Genomic DNA, 20468 nt, shown 5'->3' with positions numbered 1-20468 from the left:
TTTTTTTTTTTAAAAATCAGAATTCTTCATGTCAAAAACACCGAATTAGCAGAATATCTTATTGTTCATTGCCGCTGCTTTCTTGGTACTAAATTATCATCTGACCCTCTGTACACTTTCCAGTCCAAGTAATTATCTCAGCCAGCTGTTTTGACTTTTGTCCAATAAACTAAACAAATACTATCTTCTGTGTCATGGGCAAATTGCCCATAAGGTCTTGTTTTGCCAAGTCACAGAGTTTCCACTCAGTTTGCCCTCTCAAGAGCACTGTGCAGAGGCCAAAACCTTCACCTGGCCAACACACTCTCAATAATAGCTAATCCTCAGTGCCTGCTTGGAGCCTTGTCAGAACGTCTCAGTAAGGAATGTTAGTAACCCTCAAGCATAAGCATAAGGCAGCCGGCAAAGATTTGTGCAGAGTTGGCTGAACATAGCAACTTTTAGGAGCCTTTTTTGAGGCAAATGTCTGGTCAGTTGCCTGGCTTCCTCTTTGATTTTCACCATAAACCAAACGTCCAGTCAGAAATATCACATCACTTCATTATGTTATGTTATATTATTCCACATGTTTAAAGGCATAATCAACAGGTTCATCTTTCTGATTTTTTTCAGATGTAGAGATGCTTCAGTCCAAACCAGACACTCCAGTTGGTGGAGATGAAGTTTCTCTAACTACAAAAGATTCAATGCTCCGCAAGTTTTTAGAAGGTGAGACCTGCTTGGAGAGAGGATAGTTAAAGCAATTAAATGGAACTTGAGATTTCACCTTGATCTGTAAGGATAGGAGCTAGTCCACACTCTTTGACATGGACAGCTTTGCCTTAGTGGGTACATATGAGGCACAACATTAAAAACAGCTTGTGAGGTGATATCACAAATGTGGTTAGTTTCTTACCAAAGAAGAGAAGTGGTTTCTAGTTCCAGTCCTTGCCTACTAGTGAGTGCAAGCATACAGCTGGTATTTATTCAGGAACGGCTGTCTTCTGTCCTTATCTTAGTGATGGGAATTAATTCTGGTGTCCGGATGTGGGTGCAGGCTTCCCTCATGGGCAGATGCTGAGTATAAAGTAAAGCAGCACAAGCTAGTGATAAATTTCAATGTAGATGCTTTATTCAAAATTGGCTACATTGAAAACAGCAGCCTGGAAAGAGGAAAAGAACTGCTGTCTCATAAACCTGATCTATGCTATGCCTCTTCAGTGCTCCCTGAGACTTCTTTGACCACAGCCAGATCTTAGCTATCCCCACTGAGCATGATTGGGTTGTCCAAGCCTTTTTCTGACTCACCAGGTTCCAGGGGTTACAGACTCATGTTTTATAGGTGACCCAGCTGGGCTCAGACCTAGATGAAATCTGGGGCTCTTAACACCTTGTTCTGTTTTCCCTGCCAACACCAGTGCTCTGGCAGTCCTATTGCATCGACTCAACTAGATGTTACAATATCACTAAAGGAAAGTCATTCCTGTGCTTACAGTATTCAGTTGTGACTTGGTAATAGAGTAAGGAGTTAGCCCAGGGGCTCTTAATTTGTTTTGCTAGCATGCAAACAGAGGGAAACTAGCTTTTAAATCAGGTATGACAACATTTGCAGTCATGTTAGGGGTAAGAATAGAATGGAGATGGTGAGGTGGTATAACGGTAGCTGGGCTTGTTAAGTACAGGCATGCATACCCAGCTCCCTCTGAGACACACTGTTCCGAGATCAAATATATTGTCAGCTGATGGAGATTGCTCATTTCAAATGAATAATTCTCTATAGTACTTTGTAGACCACCAGAAGTAGCTTTTGGAAACCAGCGCTCTGTTTGATTTGTTAATTGTTGTAATATGTTAATCAAGTGGAATTAATTAAACTGTTCCTCAAATTCTCAAAAACAGTTACAAGATTTTCTGCTATGGTTTCTTTTCCAAAACAGATGGTACAGGCTTAGTGGCAAACACTTGCATGCTACTAGATGTTAGTGACTTGATAAAGTCCTGTCTTGAAGGGCTTTGGCACTTTTAAGTCACTGCAGAACTGGACAGTTTTGCCTGTGAAATGGCCATCTTGGTAAGAATGTGGTACATAGTGTATCTGGAAGGATGCAGTGTTCGGTTAAGTGGCCAGGTTTATTTTATTACAAACTCTACTCTGTTGTAGGCAGTAGCATGGATGTGCCAGATTCAGAGGAAGGAGCTTACCAGCAGTATGGTGAAGATGTGTACTACTCGGTGGAACAAGATACTTTTCCACAGGAAATGGCTAGCAGACCTCCAGTTCCTGTTCCAAGACCAGAGTCCAGCTCTCCACAGCCAGACAATGAGCTGTACATCTCCAAAAGTAAGTTGGGTACCAGGACCTAAACTGTAGACTAGTCAACTGTAGAATGGCCTTCACATGGATTCCAGTTGCCAAATAAACCCCAGGAAAAATTACAGTTTTTTGAGACCTCTGGATTATTTGGCTCTGGATCTGGATTACCTTTGGGATCCAATTTCAGATCTGTTTTCATCTGCCTCATCTGAAAATGTGGGGATGTTGTATTCTGAGGTCTTGGCCTGAACTTGCTCTTAATGAAAGCAGTAGGATGACAGATTACCCCTAAGTGGTATAAATAAATCCAACTAAATAGGAAAGATCCTGATATTATAAGGAGACAATCAAGCTAATAAATTAAGATGTTACTGCTCTATAATGGTACCATTGATTCAGTAGCATTTGTATAGGACCTGATTCTATACCTCAGTACCTCTCTTTGAAGTGGGGTTTAATTGAAGTTGAAGAAAATTGTGCCTCTTAGTTTACTAGCAGTTTTGGACATCTTGGTCATATTTCACAAACCTTCTAACAAGAGCCACAGTAATATGTGGGAGAGGAATTTCAGTGATGACTCCTTGCCCCCATGACAGGACTGTGGGGAAATATTGTATTATATTATTCAGATTTCTCTTAGAGGTGGCTGAGCTAAATTCTTTGAGGTCAGTAGAAGGGGAGATCTACTGTACAACTCCTTATTTTGTTTTCTTCAATGGACTTAGTAGGGTAGCAGAAGCTGTAATGCAGTGCAGAATTGTGTATGCTTCCCATATTTGTCCTTGCTATTTCTGTCTTCATGAGATGTGTTTCAGTATTTAAAAAGTGTTTGGTTTACAGTTTTTGCACAGAAAGCAAAAAGGCCTGAGAATCTCTACGTCCCTAGAGGAAGGGTTAAGAAAGGTAAGTCAGAAGTTCACCCTGAAAATTTTTCCAGTAATCCTAAAGCAAATCTGCTGAGGTAATTTCACTTGCATGAAACGTGACAGAACAGCCTTTTTTACAAGGCTCTGGGGATAATAGTCCTATATGAAGGACCCAAGCTTTCTGACCTTATGTGATACTGAAAACATTTTATAACTGCAGAGTGAAAGGTACCCCTTTATCACATCCTGTACATACCCCCTGTCTTGGAGTTTATCTTCTGTGATAATGATCACTGAAGTCCTTTATGTTGTGACCCATATTACTTCATGGAGTCAATGTCCCACTTTTGATCTTCTGCATATATCCACTGCCTGTTGATCATTATTTCCTGGGATTTAACCTTTAGTGAACTGCTTGCCACTGATCTCTGCACTTCCAAAACTATGCCCTTAATCTTTCACCTCTTATCCTATGCACCATCAGAGTGCTAGGGACTACATCTGAGCTTTTATCTCATATTTTAGGAACTCCTCTTCATGTTGCAAATGAGTTACAAAGAGTAGGATGAGTTTTCACCTCTCTGTTTCTGCAGTTATGCTGCACAGATTACCTGAAAAGAGTCTAGCCTGGTGAATGCCAAGGTGAAAGCTCTGTTTTGTGGATTGCTAAGGAGAGAGAGATTTTTGCAGTGAGGAAGCAGAGCATTTTAAGGAGTACATTTTGTGCTGTTCACTTAAATTATGTTTGTAAGAACAGAGATTATCCCTGGGACACATTTGCATACAGGGCTACCTCTCAGCTAGGCAAATAGCAAGATGGCATAAGGACAAAATACTCTTCTGGTGAGGGAGTCATTCAATTTGTATGGGGTTTTTGGGGGGGGTTTTTTTGTTTGTTTGTTTGTTTAATCTCTGCTGTACCAAGGGGGCTTGATTTTCTTTCTATTCAGTGAGGAGGGCAGATGCCACAAGTTCAGTAATATTTTTGGTGGTGTTCTCTCTTCAGAGACAATAGTCAGGCCTGTAAGGGACCCGTCTCAATCAAGCATATATGATCCATTTGCTGGAATGAAAACGCCAGGTCAACGGCAGCTGATAACATTACAAGAGCAAGTGAAAATGGGCATACTCACCGTTGATGAAGCTGTACTTCATTTTAAGGAGTGGCAACTGAACCAGAAAAAAAGATCAGAATCATTCCGGTTCCAGCAGGTACAGGCTGACTCTACTGTTTAAGAAATGCACCCGTCTCTCTCGGTATATCTCACAAGCTGTTCAGCATGGTTACATTTCTTTCCTGGTTGGAGCAGCAAGGCTGCTAACATAGTCCCCCAGCTAGCAGAGTTTTTTTTTCTGGCATGGAGGGATTGTTCTCATGCTGCATTAAACAGGCAGCTGTTTTACAGACTTGATTGTGTTGCAGTACTATTGTGAGGTTTTGAAGATCTGTGCATTATGAACTGGGCCAAATCCAGTTGGCTAAGTTACCTTTCTAGAGGTCACCTAGCACCTGCCTGCTGGTGGGGGACTTCTGTGATGCACATTTAGCTTGTCAGTTCTCATCCATTTCAAATCAGTGAAGACTCAGTGCCTCAGATGGTGTATTGGCTTTAAAGTCCTATATTGTAGATGGTTTGATCTCTACCTGGGTGTTTGATAGGCTCCATGTCTATCTGTTCTTTGCATCTGTGCAAGGTCTAACAACAGTCATGAGTGAAAGCACAGTGTTTGGGTGGCTTAGCTGAATGAGGGAATCATGTTGGCAGCAGCAACAAAATGACTGGTGGAACTAGCAGTCATAGTTTAAAATTTCCATTCTCAAGTTAGAGTGAGGCTTCCTCTTTAAAACCACTGCCTGCTTCGTTTGAAGCTTTTTGTTCATGCTGCAGCAGTCTGCTCTCACACTTGAGGTGCTGGTCTCGTGTGTGACACTGTTTTGGGAGCTGTTAGAACAAATACTTCTCCTGATTCTTACTTGGAAGGGTCCTCTCTACCCAGAAACAGCAGAGAAATCCCTTCTTCTGTCAATAAAGAATGCAGTGCTACTTCAGTGGATGTCTGTAGCAGAGACGAAGTGGCATGCTCTGTGCCCCATCCCATGAGCAGCTTTCAGAAGCTCCAGATCTTGCCAGTATGCTGCCATACAATGGTGAAGAGGCTTTGCTCCTGGTTACATTTCCAGGTGTCCTCTCCTGCTTCAGAGGGGACATTCTGAATTGTTCTTCACTCTCTGGGATTCATGGCAGTCTCCTCTGAACCCTGCAGTCAGAATTATCTGTTCATTAGTACAGAAACAACTGTGCTTGATCATGGGTCATTTCTGTGCCAGCGTCACAGTGGAAATGGAAAATAGAGGAAGTTCTAAGCTGCACATGCTGCTTATCTCCAACTGCCAGTGAGCCTGTGAACTTGAGCTAAACATACACAGTGAACATTGGAAAAAACTTGGCTTCTGAAAGGCACATGTGGATTTCTGAAGGGAATAAATTAAAACCTGTTGACATGGTTTGGACTTCAGCCAGGTGTAGCAGGCTTTGTTACAGCTTGATGAAAAAATAGCTGAAATATGACATTGGCTAACTTTTCAGAAAGCTGCTCATCCTCCTTTATCCAAAGCCCTGAAAAGAATATCTTGTGATGTTTCTAGGAAAACCTGAAACGGCTGCGAGATAGCATAACCAGGAGGCAAATGGAGAAGCAAAAAAAAGACAAAGCTGCAGGTAACAGTCTCTGATTCCCACATTCTCTGGTAATGAAGCAGCTGACAATATTAATAGGCTCTTCAGGCAGAAGTGTCTCCATGTGTATTGTAGTTATGTCATATTTTAATATTCGCATCTATGTGCCTGTTGGCTAAAACATAGCGCTTTACTCCTTAATTTTCCAGACCAAAGAAAGGATGCCCACATCTGTGGAGTAAATCTTGATCCATTCACTTTACTGTTATGATCGCCTTTACGTGATTGCGTTTAACTTTGTTCTCAGGTGCAAAGCTGTCTCTGAGAGACTACACATGCCTAGACCTTTCTGAGCTGTTCATTTTCCCTTCCAGATTTGGAAATTACAGTACCCATTCGACATTCTCATAATACTTTGGGGAAACCAGAATGTGGAATATATGAATACGCACCCAGGAAAAATGTTTTCCCACCAAAATATGAGTTAAAGCGAGGAGACTGGAAAACGGAAAGCTCATCCAGCACAACAAGTAAGCAAACCCTGAGTGTCACCCTCTCTACAGGAATGCTGGATGGAAAACACTTCCGCAACCTGACTGGAGTCAGCTCAGGGGACAGGACTTCTCTTCCTGAATCCCAGTGCTGACCCACCACCCCAAACCCTGCATGCATTATGCTGGCTGTTCTCAAAACTGTAAAAGCAACTCCATGTACATCAAGGGGTTTGAGCATCTCATGCCTGCATCTCTGCAGGAGGAGAACCTGAAAGCTGAGTGAAAAATTCCCTTGAGCGTTCTCAGGGAAAGTGTATTACCTGTATTCAGTTCTTAAAAGTATATGGCACCTGCTGTCTTAGAAAAAAAGGATGATACCTTGCCATGACTCTCAGCAGGCAGCGTGCTCTTCTGGTTTGAAGGGCATAGTTATATTGCAGGCTGGGAACCCACATCTACTGTAGTTTACTCAACTGTTGTAAATAAAGGACAGCATTTTTCATTGGTAACTGTGGGACCCCTTGAGTAACTTAAACAGTCTGCACATTTTTATTATCTTTGGTTTTTATTAGGTTTAATTTGCACAAATTAAATCCCTGCATTCTTGCTCTTCGTGCAGCCTGAACAATTCTTGCAGAAATCAATACGATTGTTTTGGTCCTCTGAAAGGAAAATTGAGTCCCAATGAGGTTACTACCTTTGTGGCTCTTGGCAAGATAGAGCTGGCACACATCCAAAGTAGGTGCCAGAGGCAGTTGACAGAGCCAGTAACTTGCATATAAGCAGTTGGGAGAAATGTTAATGAGTCTGAGGAGTTCACTGTGTGCAGCTTGGCTCTCTTTCCTATGGCATGATTGTGAGAATGGACCCTAATACAATATTTAGCACTCTAAGTGCTGCTGTTTGAACCAACTGATAATGAGAGTTACCTCATTCCTCAAGGTTAGGGAGGAGGTGCATCCTATGAGAAAACCTCTCTAGCCTCCATTTCAATGTATAGGTTTCTGAACAGAAGTGTCCTAGTATTGAACAGCCCTACAGAACATTACGTATTTATGACTGAAACCAGCCATAGCAATGTAAGATGTGTTTGTGTGTTGCTGTCCCCTTCAGAGATGGCATGTCTGACTGCAAAAACATTCCATAGTCTGAGTCTGGGCAAGTTAAGTGAGTTTGCATAAATGGCTGCTGTAGCCTGTTTGAACAAACTTGTCATTTTTAGCTCTGAAGTAGACTAGGAAACATTCCTGTGATGAGTAAGGGTGGTTGTGAGAAGAGGTGGTGAACAGCTGTTGGGAACAATAACATCTCGCGCAGTCACTTACTGTGGGAATGAATGTGTGACAGTGCTCAGAGCCATCTACCTCCACGCAGTTGTTAAAGACATGGGGACCGATAATGTAGATATATGTAAATGTTGGGTGCGTAACACTTGTGAAAATATTTACCTGACTTGCCAGCTGATACTGGCACTGTATCCTTTCAGTTAGATTATGGTCGAGAGTATTTAACCAGAAGCCTGGACCTAGATAGGGCAGAAACTGGCTAGAAAGGAAACAAAACTGAATGGTTTGGCCGTGTGGTCAGCATTGTATGAAATGCCATTGTTTGGATCCTGAACATGTGAAAAATAACAGTGAAAATAAATTAATCTAAACAAGCATTAAATGATGTGTACAAGAGATTAGAAGGAGTCCTGAGTTAGTGATTTGCAGTTAAATCACCAGGATTTAATAATCAGTTTGTTTTATCTTGTTTACTCCAGGTAGTGCAAGTAACCGCTCCAGCACTCGGAGCATATTGAGTGTCAGCAGTGGGATGGAAGGGGACAGTGAGGTAAGTTCTCACCTATGCTGTATACTGGTCCACTGTTCTTAAGTACATGGCTTTGTTTTCATGCAAAAGAAAAGGAGCTCAGGGATGGCACTGCATTTGCAGAAATGGCAAATGTAGCCACTTCTGTTGTGAAGGTAACGAGGTCCAAATTTTGCTGGCCTGTAACCTCTTTCTTCATTTTGTAGGACAATGAAGTTGCAGAAACAACTAGAAGCCGCAGCCCAGTTACCCACCAAACAGAGAGGCTGCCTTTTCCAGAAAGGCCTCCCAGAGTGCCTCCTCGAGGTGCAAGCAGGTAAAGCTAAAACGCAGCTCAGACATGGGCGTTCAGTGCACCGATATGGAAGCCTTGAGCGGAAAGCAAGGCAGGAAGCAAATGCGTCTTTGAACAAAATTTACCAGTCTATTATCTATAAATGCACGCTGTTAGAAATTTTAAAATCCTTGTTCCTCATTTGTAATCCTTGGTGGAATTGGTTTTCTGGTTAGTAACATGCCTATTGCAGTGCTGTTACGGTGGTTCACATGTTGTAAAAGCAGCAGTATTGAAGCGCACAATGCTTGCCGCAGTGACTGACCAAAGTGGAGTAGCATCCTGACCCTGGCAGAGATTTAGTACCTGATCCTCTTGAGATGATCCTCTTGGAACATACAGAGTGGAGTGCACAGGGAATTCTCTTTTGTCATTTCCTTGGACTTCCTTTGTTTTTACAAAATCTCTCCAAAGCATGCTTGTTTACATGTATGATTGGCCTCAAAGCAAGAGCTGTACTGCTCTTATAAAAGGTGTTGAGGGTTTTTGCCTTGATTTGACACCACAAACTTAAGTGACTTACAAACATTCCTTTAGTCCAACCAGTGCAAGTCTATGAAATCCAGGCCCCAGGGGATTATCTCAGTACAGATCCTAATAAAATTCTCCAACTGTTAAAATAGTAATTATTAATGTGTGTGTGCAGTTAGTTCTGAATTTTGGCTTGGGGCTCTGGCAAGAATATAGCTGGAATTCCTCTCTAGTTAGTTTGGGAAAAAAAAAAGAATTTTGATCTTTTGATCTTTTCCTATTGCTCTTCATGTAATTTTCAGGAGAAAGCTATTATATTATCAAAGTTTTACTCCACCCAAGTATTATAGCATCTCTTTCCAGTAATAGTAGAATTACTGCAGCTGAAGAGCCGAAGAAATAACTTGGGCAGGAACAGGGCTCTGGCATCTTAGCATCTGCTCTGTTGCTGAATCGCTGATAGCCTGTTTTTCTTCTTGTATGACTATTGCTTGTAGTGTGTTCTTATTTATGATGTTATTGTGTGCAATGTGTTTTTCCAGAACCCTATTCTCTACTAATTTTTTTTAATGCATTTGTATTGTCTTTTTATAGGCCTGTAAGCAGTGAAGGCTTTTATCCTCCACCTGTGCCCCCAAGAGGTCGCTGAGTCTCTCAACATCTGTAGAATATGAGATTTTTCTGGTTTTATGTGTGTTTGTACAGAGATTGTTGGGTTGTCTTTAAATTATTTATAACTGGGAGCCAAATGTTTTCTTCCTCTTCCTCCCCCCTAAAGCTCTGATGACTTTTCACTGAGATTTCTAGGTCTTCTATAACATTTTTTTTTAATTGAAATAATTTTGGTGCTTTGGGACTTCAAGAAAAAGTATCGTGGTTGGGAAGGAGAACACTGATGTGTGTCTTGGCAGCCCTACACCAACACAGATTTTCCTTTTGACCAAGAAAGCACGTGTCCTCTTAGAAACTAAATCCTGATAAGCATTGCTACCAAAGCCCTTGAAACATGCTTGAAAAAGTAAAGAAAATTAGTTGTTCAAAGACTTTGTTTGAAGAACACTCATTACAGGAGGAGCAGCTGAATGTACTCCTGTTTGGTATAACATTTTGGGTATGGACATACTGACCTTTCAGAAGGTGTGGAATCTCCCTCTGGCAATCATTAAACCATGGGAGGTTGAGAAATTGTCTTTATTCAAGGTTGTATGCAATATACATTAAAAAACCCCACCTTTCACTTTCTCCTTCCCTCCCTGAAGAGAACAGACATTGTCAAGGTGTTATTTGTGCTACATTTGCCATGAAATTTCCCAAGGGAGCTGGTTAGGGACCTGCTGTATCACAAAACAACTGTACTTAAACCTTTTTTTGGGGAGCAGGTGGGTATGTTGTTATTTGAAACCACATGATTGACCTCTTAAATTAGAGGAAGGAGTTGGCAGCAGTGCTGTGTTTGGCATCTCTTACATGTGTTTGTTGTAGAAGCAGCATGAAGGCGTTTCACTTCATGCTCTGGAATAATATAGCGAGTCTCCATTTATAAATGCACACACCTCACAAATACCAGGCACGGTGTTAGGCTGCTGCTGTGGAAGTGGGCAGCCCTGGGGCTGGACTCTGCTTGCTCTACTCTTCCTTTCTAGCAATGTGAATCTGCAACAACTGTGTCCAGCCTTTTTTCTGCCCGAGGGCTTCCAAACTTAACTTCCTGATTTGGCTGTGTTCCAACTATAGAAAGCATGTAAAGCAGAAATGAATTTTGATTTTCTTATCTCAAGGGACTCGAGTGATGGAAGTGAGGTGTTTTGGGGATTTTGGGGGTTTCTTGGGTTTGGTTTTCGGGTGGTGGTTTTTTCCCCCCAGGCCTTGCAATCTTCTGTGCGTATCCTGGCTCCTGGGAAACCAAGTATAGGGCTCTGTTTGTCCACAAGTGACGCAGATGGGAATTCTGCAAGATAAGAGTCAGGGTAGAGAATTAAGTATCATAGTTGGTTTTCAAGCCATATGCCCTCTTCCAGCCATGGACAGGGACATAGATACATCTGTATTAGGTGACGTTCGGGTACAGGTAGAACATATAAAGCTTCTGTCTGGTCATGCAAGTTTCCTTAATCTGTAAAAGAGCAAGAGTTGCAGCTCCTTTCTCTTGCAGAGTGGCAAAGACAATGTGTGGAGCTGCAGGAGTGACAGATGGCAACTGTGACTCAGTCAGCACTGAATGAAGGTGGAGAAGCCCCTGCTGCTCTCAGGGGTGTAAGCATAAGCTAAGTATCATCTACACATCAAACTCATAGGGTATGACTCCAAATGCAGTTCAGATAGCCTCTCCTTTTAATTGTAGATGGATGCAGGTGTTGTGCTGCAGGTCTATAGTGACAGAGGTGACGTTTTTTATATTTCTCTTTTCTAAAGGACCTCAGTGCCTTCTCCAGTAACTCTGACACAATAGGCTCTCACTGTTAGTTTGTTTTTTGTTCACAGTAGCCAGGAGAATGGTGAGGTGGGAGCTGCCTTCCTGTGCTGCTCTTGGAACAGAACAAAGTTCCCAGCAATATTCAGTCAAATTGGAAGCAGGAAAGGAGGTTTTGGTGCTGAAATGAGGAAAATAGTAGCATGGATAAGGGAAGGAAACAGAGATAAAATAAATAAACTAAAACAGGAAATTCAACAGCTTGATTGTCTTCAGCTGTCACATATGCTTTGGTTTGCCCGCAGCTCCCTGGTTTTGCTCAGACGTTCCCAATCTCCTTAGTGCCGCAGAACTTGGAGTGGTGACGTGATAAGAGGAATTTATCTGCTTCTGCACCTGGCAGGCACAACATAAGGTAGAACTGTAGGATATGGGGAAAGCTGTAACAAGGCAGGAAGGGAAGGGCAAAATATGAAAGTGTGTCACACAGATGATTTCCTTTCAAAGCCATTGGACTGAAGCAGCGCAGGGATCCCTGCCTTGCCCAGCTAATTTTTAATTCTGCACCCCTGCATGTGATAGCAAAATGTCTGCCGTGGCAAGAGTCTATCTGAACTGTATCTGAGTGTTTGCCTTTGCACAATCCTAATAATGTGGCTGTAAACTTGATTTTTATTGCTAGTGCTGCAGTGAGATGGCTTATATCTGAATTGCTGAAAAGTAGCTCCTAAGTGGCCTTTCAGTTCCTCTCCCATTTGTGACTTAGATACTTCCTTAGTCTGACCCGACATATCATACAAAACCAAATGCTAGTGGGGCTCTGGTTTGGAGGAGAGGTGAGGTAAGACAGGTGGGGCTGAGAAATATTACAAATGCAGTCTGTTCAGGCCCCTTCCGCATTGCCTAAGGGTGGGAAATTGAAGATAGAACTGTAGTTTCTGGCATTCCCATCTTCCTTTCTAACTTCTCCTGGATCAGTTGGGAATTTCACTGGCCAGCAGAAAAACTATCACTCTATGAAGGAGGAAAAGGAATAGCTCTAAAATGGCTTCACCTGGTAAATGCAGGTAAACATTTGGGATGCAGGCATGACTTTTAAGGCTTATGCAGGCCAGCAGAAATGCACCCTCTCAGCTGCCAAAACGTGTGTTCCACGTTGGTGTGGTTTCAGTTAGTTGCCTTAAGCCTTTTCTGGCTCTGTATGCAGTCCTTGTATCTGTAGTTTCTATTTGTGCTGGTGAGCATGTGGTGTGTATTGCTTCCACCTAAGGTGAGAAGTGCACTGCAACTGAAGCTCGGAAGAGACTGGAGAAGAAAACTGCTTGTAATCAGACTCCTGATTGCTTAAGAATATGCTTGTGGGGGGACAGTGGGAATGAACTGTGTTTCTGTCAGACATGAGAGGTCAAGGGCTGAACAGATAATAAAATGGCTGGTAAAAGTAAATGACCTGGCCACCTGCAGGGGCATCCACCAAGCTCAGGTGGCAACTGGCTGGCCCGGGGAAGGCATTTGCTCTTTGTACAACTGCTTCAGAAAACCCACTGCAGCAGATGGCTCTGGCTGGCTCTGTCATTGACTGAGAGACTTAAGTACTGAATAAACTGAAGATGCTGAAGCCTCCTCTCTCTGTCTCCCATGGGTAAGCTACTCTGTTTTGGACTGAGACACAACAACTAGAAAGAAACATATGGTGTTATCACAGCTGACTAGGTAATTTTTCGCTTTGGGTTTTTGTTTGTTTGTTTTGTGGGCTTTTTTTCATATCAACATGTTTTGAATGGGTTTTGACAAGCATCTCTACAGGGACCGTGCTTCTACTGAAACAGGTAGGAGGATGCAAACATACTATCTGGAAAATGCTTCATATAAAAACACAGCTTGCTAAAATATATTCAGGGAAGGTAGACTTGATTGTGTAAGATCACAAAGGGAAAAGCTTTTACGATAGGTATGGTGGTTAAACAGGGGTTTAACATCTGCAATGTTTTGCACCATTCCTACAAAGCATGGATGGCATGTGACGGCACTGAGCTTGTGTCCTTTGCTGTGTGTTTATTTGTTGGTGTGTGCAAAATTTAAGATGATGATTTAGTCTGTTTTAAAAAAATATTATCTCCGATAGTCTCTGAACATTGTTGCTGCGTTTGCTCAGTTTAAAAATCCTATCATAGACCACTTAATGCCATGAGCTTTTTGGCTCTGGGCTTTTGTTTGGGATTTTCACTTTGGCCTGAGAGCATGAGAAAGTTACAAGCTCACGCACAGGGCTGCGGGCTCTGTGCGAGCCGGAGCTGACAGAGACCTCCCGGCTGTGCCGCCCCGGTACGTGCTCTGGGGCAACGGCGCCTCCGGCGCTGCGCCGTTCCTGGGTTTCCCCGGCACGTACAAGCGCTGTAGGAAACGCGACCACTTATTAAGGGCACTTGCAAAGAGCCCGTGTCACGTTGCCCTCAAACAACTCTGTTTTGTCACTGATCGGTATGTGATCCGTTAGGACATAACCGAGGCCGTGGTGTCCAACCCGCCCGCGGGGCCGGGCCGGTCGGTCCCCCCGCCCTGCCCCTCCCTTTGCTCGGCCAGCCCCGGTCCGCCCGCGAGCACCACCCGCCGCTCCGCCTGGCTCCCGGCGGCCTCCGTAGGTGCCGCGCTTCCGGTGTGCGGCCGGATGACGTGGCCGGGCGGAGCGGAAGTGGCGTCTCAGGTCGGCGTTGGCGGCGGGGCGCGGGCCGGCTCCGCGGCGGGGCCTGCTGCGTGCGCGCGGACGCCGAGGCCCGAGATGGCGGCGCCCGGGCTGCAGCTGTGCGCGGCCGCCGCGCTGCTCCCGCTCCTCCTCCTGGGCCTGCCGCTGCGCGCCCGCGCCGACGAGCACGAGCACACGGTGAGGCGGCGCTCGGTCTCCCCCCGGGGCCCCGCGGCGCTCGGGCCGCCGCCCCGGCCTCCCCGCCCGGGGGCCCTGCTGCCGAAGAGGGGCGGCGGCCGCCGCCGCGGCCCGGGGAGCGCGGCCCGGCCGGCGGTCGGAGCGGGGAGTGACGGGCCGCGGCCTGGGGTGGGGAGGAGCGGGCGGGCGGGCGGCGGCCCTGGCGAGCGGCGGGCGGTCCCGCCCCGCAGAGCTTTCTTGTCTTGTCCGCGGTGCGGGCTGTGGTGGCGGCACGGGGCAGGTGTGTGCGGGAGCGGGTCCTGTTCCCTCCCATTCGGAATGAGCGGGACGCTCGGGGAAGCGCTGCCGGAGGTTTGTGATCCGGTTCGGACATCCGTGCGGCGGGCGGGCGCGGTGGCGCTGAGATTGCGATCGCGCGTCCCGCCTTTTCCCGGCGCATATGAAAGCCCCGCAGGTGCCTGTGCGTTGTTTGAAGAGGGCTGCCCGTCTTTTGGCGTTGCGCTCTGCGGGAGCGGCCGTGGCTTCCGGGAGGATGTTTGCATTTGCTTCGGCACAGCAGTGCAATCCGGAGCTGCCCGCGCCGGGTCAGCCCCGGGGGAGCCGTGGCCGGGTGACAGCCGGTGCCGGGGGGTGGCGTGGGCCCGGGCTGAGAGCAGGGCGGGGCGCTCCCGTTGGGGCACTGCATGGAGCCCGGAGGAAACGGGTGCGTTAAACATAGCTTGAGCGCTCGCCTGTCAGTATGAGGATAGATGTTCTGAAGCGCTTGCAATGTCACCCGAACGGAATCTGTAAGAAGGAAGCGCCAGTTTACGATTTTGCATCGGAGCGTTGTTTCCCGTGGCTTTTGGTGTGGGAGGGTGGAAGGCTGCGATGAGCTGAGATGTGATTTTGGCACCAGACTGTGCTGAAAACCATCCCTGTTTCCTCGCGAGTGGAGTGACTTAGAGTGTGGCCGTGATTAAACATAGTGTCTGTCTTTCAGAACTTTCATACTCCTGAGCAGCCTGGTGGCTGAATGGTTGCTCGGTTTCTTCACATAGGTTTCTCTAGGTGGGGTGTGGTAAGCTTAATAAGCGTTTTTAATAAAACATAAATAGCATTGGTAGTTTTGTATAAGCACTCATTAATAAGTTGCCTAATTCCATGCATTTCTGAGACTTGAAAGCTGTTTAGGATTGTCTTTGTTTTTTTAAAAGCTATGGGATTTATCAGTGCTGCAGTTGATGACAGAAAGTTAAGCTAACATTGGTGGCTTTCAAGGAGCAGAGACTCTTTGAACTAGCTTAGGTCCCAGTTTTATTGCTGAATCAGTGATTTAGTATTAGGCGTCTGCTGAGGTGAGGTCGTTTGCAGCATAGCACTGTGTTTATTTTTAAAGGCTGTTTGACTTGAGGGATTACTAATTGTTCATTTAATACGGGTAGTCTTCTGGGGGGAAAAAAGGATTTTGTAAAGCTTGTAAAGATTTGTAAAAAAAATTTATTTGGGTTTGAGTTCTCCCTTCAAAAGGGAATTCTGATGGGTTTTAGGTTTTCTGAATGATTGCGTAAACAATTACCAATGGAAATCACAAATTCCTTTTGAAGGCTTGTTTTTTTCATCTGAATTACTGAACTCTTCAAGGCTCTAACTGTGTCTCTTGATTTAGTATTCTTGTTCATGTGGTGTCTGGTTTAGTAACATCATATGATAGGTTAGGAATAGTTGGTGCAGCAAGACAGTTACCTTTTTTTGGAAAGCTGTCTCCTTGCTTAGATATTTTGATACTTTAATATTGTTCAGGAGACTGGAGTGTAAATGTTAATAGCATGAATGAAACATGAACAGGGTTTTGTAATAGTACACTGATTTTGAGATTAAAAACCTGAAGGAAATGTTCCTTAAATACTGCATTTTAATGAATTTCAGTTTTGAATATGATTGCAGTTGGAAGATTAATTTTTCGATAATCAAAGTGCTTTATAACATTTTGGAGGCTCTGCTCACTTTTGGGGAAGTGGGGGGGAAATACTAGTATACTGATTCACGGCTTGGTGACTTCAAAATGTAAATTTTCACTAATTTTAAGACTTGAGTCTTATTGGTAGGAATACACACCATTATGTGCTGCTGTTTCCGTATTAGTGCCTTAGTGTGCAGCTTCTGGGTGAAGGCGTGCCACAGTTTACTTTTAACTGCCCATGTAGAGGGACCTTATCTGTAGGGAGCATGCTGTACGTCTAGAAGCGCTGACTTAAATGTTTGATGCTCTGTGTTAGCAGGTTAATTTATTTACTGCTGCTATAGTACATAATAGTATACAATATTTATAAAATAGTACGTGTGCTGTAATACATATTTTTGTATTAATATAAATTGGCTGTTAATGCTTTATATGTGTCCTTTATAACTGTAGGACTGCATAAGGAAATACTATAAAGGGTAATTGTGAGAGGACTCCACATGAAGCTCTTATGACTATACGAGTGTTTCTGGAGTTACTAGGTGTGGATAGCTTCATTGGATCAACAGCTAAATCCTTTATCTTAAATTTGAAATAGTCTTTAAAAATGCATTTCCTTAGGGGAAGCGTAATAAAAATACAATTATAAGATAGGGATGTGGGTATTGAAAATCATTAGTAAGTGAAATTAAGATTTGACACAGCATTTAAGATCTTCATTATCAAAAGACAGTGCAGCAGCATAACTTCAGACTACAACAGAAAAATGTATCAAAAACTAACTGAAAACTTGTCTGCTGATTCTTTAACTTGTTTTCACACTTCAGAGTGTGTCACGTACCTGCTTTTTGCCTGTAGGCTGATAATTGCGCCATTTTTTGACAGTTGGCTTTTTACCTGTGGAAGAGATAGTATAGATGAGATGTTGGTAGCCTTACCACAACATATACTGATGCTGCAGAAGCAGGGTTGGTAGGGTCCTGCCTGGCTTTTGCTTTCACATCTTCTGTTGCTAGACGTGTTGGAGTTGATAAAATAGACAAACCATAACATTATTCTGAAATATGCTGGGGGTTTTGTTGGGGTGGAATGGTCTACGCAGTAGGTAGCATTTTAATTTTAACGTTGCTTCAGTTTAATTATCAGTGCTTTGTAACATGAGAGTACATGACAAACATTGAAAAACAAACAAAACCCAGCCTATACTGCATAGCAAAATTCCTAGTTGATAATGACTGAGAAAAGCATTTTTGTTTGAGTTTTAGTCTGATGAAGTATGTTAAAGCCACATGCCTGTAATAAAATTATGAATTCTGTATAGTATCTGTACCTTATCAGTTAGAGAAACACTGTAGAAAACATTTCAGTGCACGTAAAATACCTCTTTGCATATGAAGTTGTGTGCAGATGAGCAGCCTGATTCCTTTTGAAGTTCTCGTGATTCCATTTTGAAGAGGTGAAATAAATGTCACGGAAGCAGGACGAGGCGTGCCTGAGCAACCTTGTGCATCTAGGAAGTGTAGCAGTAAAAGGACTGCTTGTACAATTTGGAGAGAAATTAAAAGATGTTACTGGAAATAACCTGCTTTATGCGAAAGAGATCGTGAGGCTGAAATCCATGGTTTAATAAGCTATGGGTGTGAGCTGCAAACATCGAGCATTGTCGCGGTGCTTGATAGAATATCTGTAAGGTACTGGGGACTAGAAGCCTGGGACATTACCCACTGATTGAGTCTTACTTGCTGCCTCTCTTGTTTCCTGTCCTGTTTCTGCAGCTGTGCTCTGCCAGTAACATATAATGTTGGTTCTTTTTCTGTTGAAAGATGTGCTGGTGTTGAAGGAACTGTATTGTGGAAAACCTCACTCCAAACTTCAACTTGAGAAAAGGAGTAAAATGGCATACTTTCTGAAAGAAGCTATCCTGATTTGAATTTATTTTGCTGAATCACCATTTAAGATTTGGTAGTTGTAATCCTCTCTGGGCCTCTGTCATTTTTTGCAAAGGGTTTTCATGGTTTAAAAAGGATTATCAGGAACTTTCCAGTCTCGTATCCTTTTCTGCAGCTTCTTATATCCTGACTTAATCTAGCCTTAATTGTTTTGTAGAATAAATAGTTTATTTCTAGGGCTACCATGCTAAGTTCTGCAGTTGCACAAAGAGAATGTTAAGTTGCTTTCCACATCATGAGTGCCCTGTTGGGTAAAAGAAAAGAAAGATGCATGTACTGTGCTGCAAATAGCCTCAGTATTGTTATGTTTGAATAGTTTTTAAACCATAAGGATACATGGAAATTGTATTAAACCAGCAGGTGTATTGTCATGGAAGAAGTCCATATACACCAGGTGAAACTGCGAAAGCTTCATGCCAGCTTAATATTCTGCAGGGGACTAGAATGGTTGTGTTGCCTCGTTGCTGGTATAGATGGGTTTAACATGCTTTTAGCTTGCACATGCAGAACATCTCTCTCGCCCTGTTCAGTGCTCTGAACAGATAGTGTGACCATATTGTGCTGCTTTGGAACAGATGTCCCCAGCTGTGATGAGGGTTGTAGCTGATACGTGGTTACACTTGAGGTGCAGATTGGTCCTCCACCAACTGGGTGGCAGTTACAAATTTTTCTGTAGTGTCTGAATGTTTACCTCCCATTACTCAGATTGTACCAGCAAATAGCAAATGGTAGGTAACTTGTGTTGATGCTGAGACTCGTTCAGGCTGCCCCTGTGATTTTGCATGGTTCAAATAGATCATTATATACTCTATGGAGTTACTGAAATTACTAAGCTTAGTGCAGAAAAGGATGCAAAGCCAAACTTGCTAAGTTTACAGAGCAAGTACTAAATTTTTTCATATATTACAGTAAGTAAAAGGTATTTCAAATTGCGTTCTGTAGTCTTCTCTCATATTTGGAAGTAGTGAACTCTCAATTCTGGCACCATTACTGGGTTGTTAAATGCCTGTGTCTGTGAATTTAATTAGGGTCTCTGAGCTATATGCAGTATATTGTTCCTTCACATGAACCAAAACCAGAAGAGTTTGCTGAGGTATACCGGGGTAGAGATTGCAGGATCTTATTTATTGATGGTTTTTTGCTTTATCAGTTACTATGTTCTTAATAGGACATCGGTGTCCATATTCTGGCCTGTGAAAAGTTGCCTTTCCACCATCTAATTCTCTGTAAACAAGACAGGAAAGAGAATGAAGAGCCAAAAAAAAGGAAAAAAAAAAAAAAAAAAGGGAATTTCTGAAATAGCAGTAGTTTGTACAGCAAAGTCAGTCCTTCGTGTTAGGAAGATGTTTGGCACTTGTTTTCCTAAGGGATGAAGATAAAATTGCATTGACGCGTAAGTGTAACTCTAGATATTAGATTTATGCCACTCAAATTATCTAGAGTCAACTCTGCAGATCATTAATTTTACTTCAAATTATTTTACCGTTTGACATTAGCACTGGCTGTGTTGCAAGCCTCAGTAGTTTAGGTACAGCTGTAATAGGAATATGTTTAAGAACTATGGCAGCGATGGGTCCTGTAGTGGCTGAGGACCCTTATCGTGTGGAAAAGAGAGCAGGAAATGTTTATTTACGTCTCTTACCATGACAGCTATTCTTGGTGAACTTAACTAACTTGTCGGGCACATGATGTGGATGTTGTTGCACGTTGTAGCTGACTTCCTCTTTTATTTGTTCTCTATCTATATTGACAGCGAGTTCTTGATACTTTTCTCATGTTCTGGGATCTGGTGCAATCTCAATGAATCAAAAGTATTTTGTTTGCTGATGATACAGCAGATAAGGCAGCAATCACACAACTGGTTATGCAAGTTTTCTATTGTTGTATAACAATTTCTGAAAGAGACCATTGGAGTCTTCACACCCTGTCTTACTCTGCGTTGGTTTTGACTATGAGTTGTTGCTGCTAAGGTTAACAGAAGGCAATAGGATTTTGATTTGCTCTGTTGCGTTCAGAGCTCAGAGGGTACAGTTGAACAGTTGCTCATCAGCCAATATCAGAACCGTAAAAATGAGAATTCAGGGTTGTTCTGTTTTGTGATTTTGTACAGTGTGTCTGAGGCTGATCAGTTCCTGGGGAAATGAGAATAGTTTCTTCTGTATGTTCTTTCTGCCAAGAATGCAAGATAGTGCTACAGAGCTGGAATTTTCTCCCCATTTTCTATGGTTCCAAGTTCTCCACGGTTTGTAGGGGATTCCACATATCATAGAATGGTTTGGGTTGGAAGGAACCTTAAAGATCATCTAGTTCCATCCCTGCCCAATCCAACCTGCCT

General features: G+C 43.3%; 2 protein-coding genes across 7 annotated transcripts in view; both read left to right on the top strand.

Moving 5' to 3' along the window:
* The window catches only part of PIK3AP1 (phosphoinositide-3-kinase adaptor protein 1), a 49057-nt gene extending 36078 nt beyond the window's left edge, over positions 1 to 12979 (top strand). For all 5 annotated transcript variants that reach the window (XM_030485761.1, XM_030485759.1, XM_030485760.1 and 2 more), the window contains 9 exons: positions 613 to 708; positions 2141 to 2320; positions 3134 to 3196; positions 4166 to 4371; positions 5807 to 5879; positions 6212 to 6367; positions 8097 to 8167; positions 8353 to 8462; positions 9546 to 12979. In XM_030485761.1, the coding sequence (XP_030341621.1) occupies positions 613 to 708; positions 2141 to 2320; positions 3134 to 3196; positions 4166 to 4371; positions 5807 to 5879; positions 6212 to 6367; positions 8097 to 8167; positions 8353 to 8462; positions 9546 to 9600 (1010 nt within the window). In that variant the 3' untranslated portion in view covers positions 9601 to 12979. The remainder of the gene's footprint in view (positions 1 to 612; positions 709 to 2140; positions 2321 to 3133; positions 3197 to 4165; positions 4372 to 5806; positions 5880 to 6211; positions 6368 to 8096; positions 8168 to 8352; positions 8463 to 9545) is intronic.
* Positions 12980 to 14027: 1048 nt separating this feature from the next.
* Positions 14028 to 20468, top strand: part of TM9SF3 (transmembrane 9 superfamily member 3) — a 50146-nt gene continuing 43705 nt past the window's right edge. The window contains exon 1 of one of the 2 annotated variants that reach the window (XM_030485766.1): positions 14028 to 14242. In XM_030485766.1, the coding sequence (XP_030341626.1) occupies positions 14030 to 14242 (213 nt within the window). In that variant the 5' untranslated portion in view covers positions 14028 to 14029. Of the gene's footprint in view, positions 14243 to 14533; positions 14594 to 20468 lie in introns of those variants that run through there. The other variant, XM_030485768.1, reaches the window with a different exon arrangement.

The sequence above is a fragment of the Strigops habroptila genome, chromosome 5, assembly GCF_004027225.2.
Source record: "Strigops habroptila isolate Jane chromosome 5, bStrHab1.2.pri, whole genome shotgun sequence".
Classification (NCBI taxonomy): Eukaryota; Metazoa; Chordata; class Aves; order Psittaciformes; family Psittacidae; genus Strigops; species Strigops habroptila.
The sequence above is the reverse complement of the archived record's forward strand: the minus strand, read 5'-3'. Positions and strand labels throughout refer to the sequence as shown.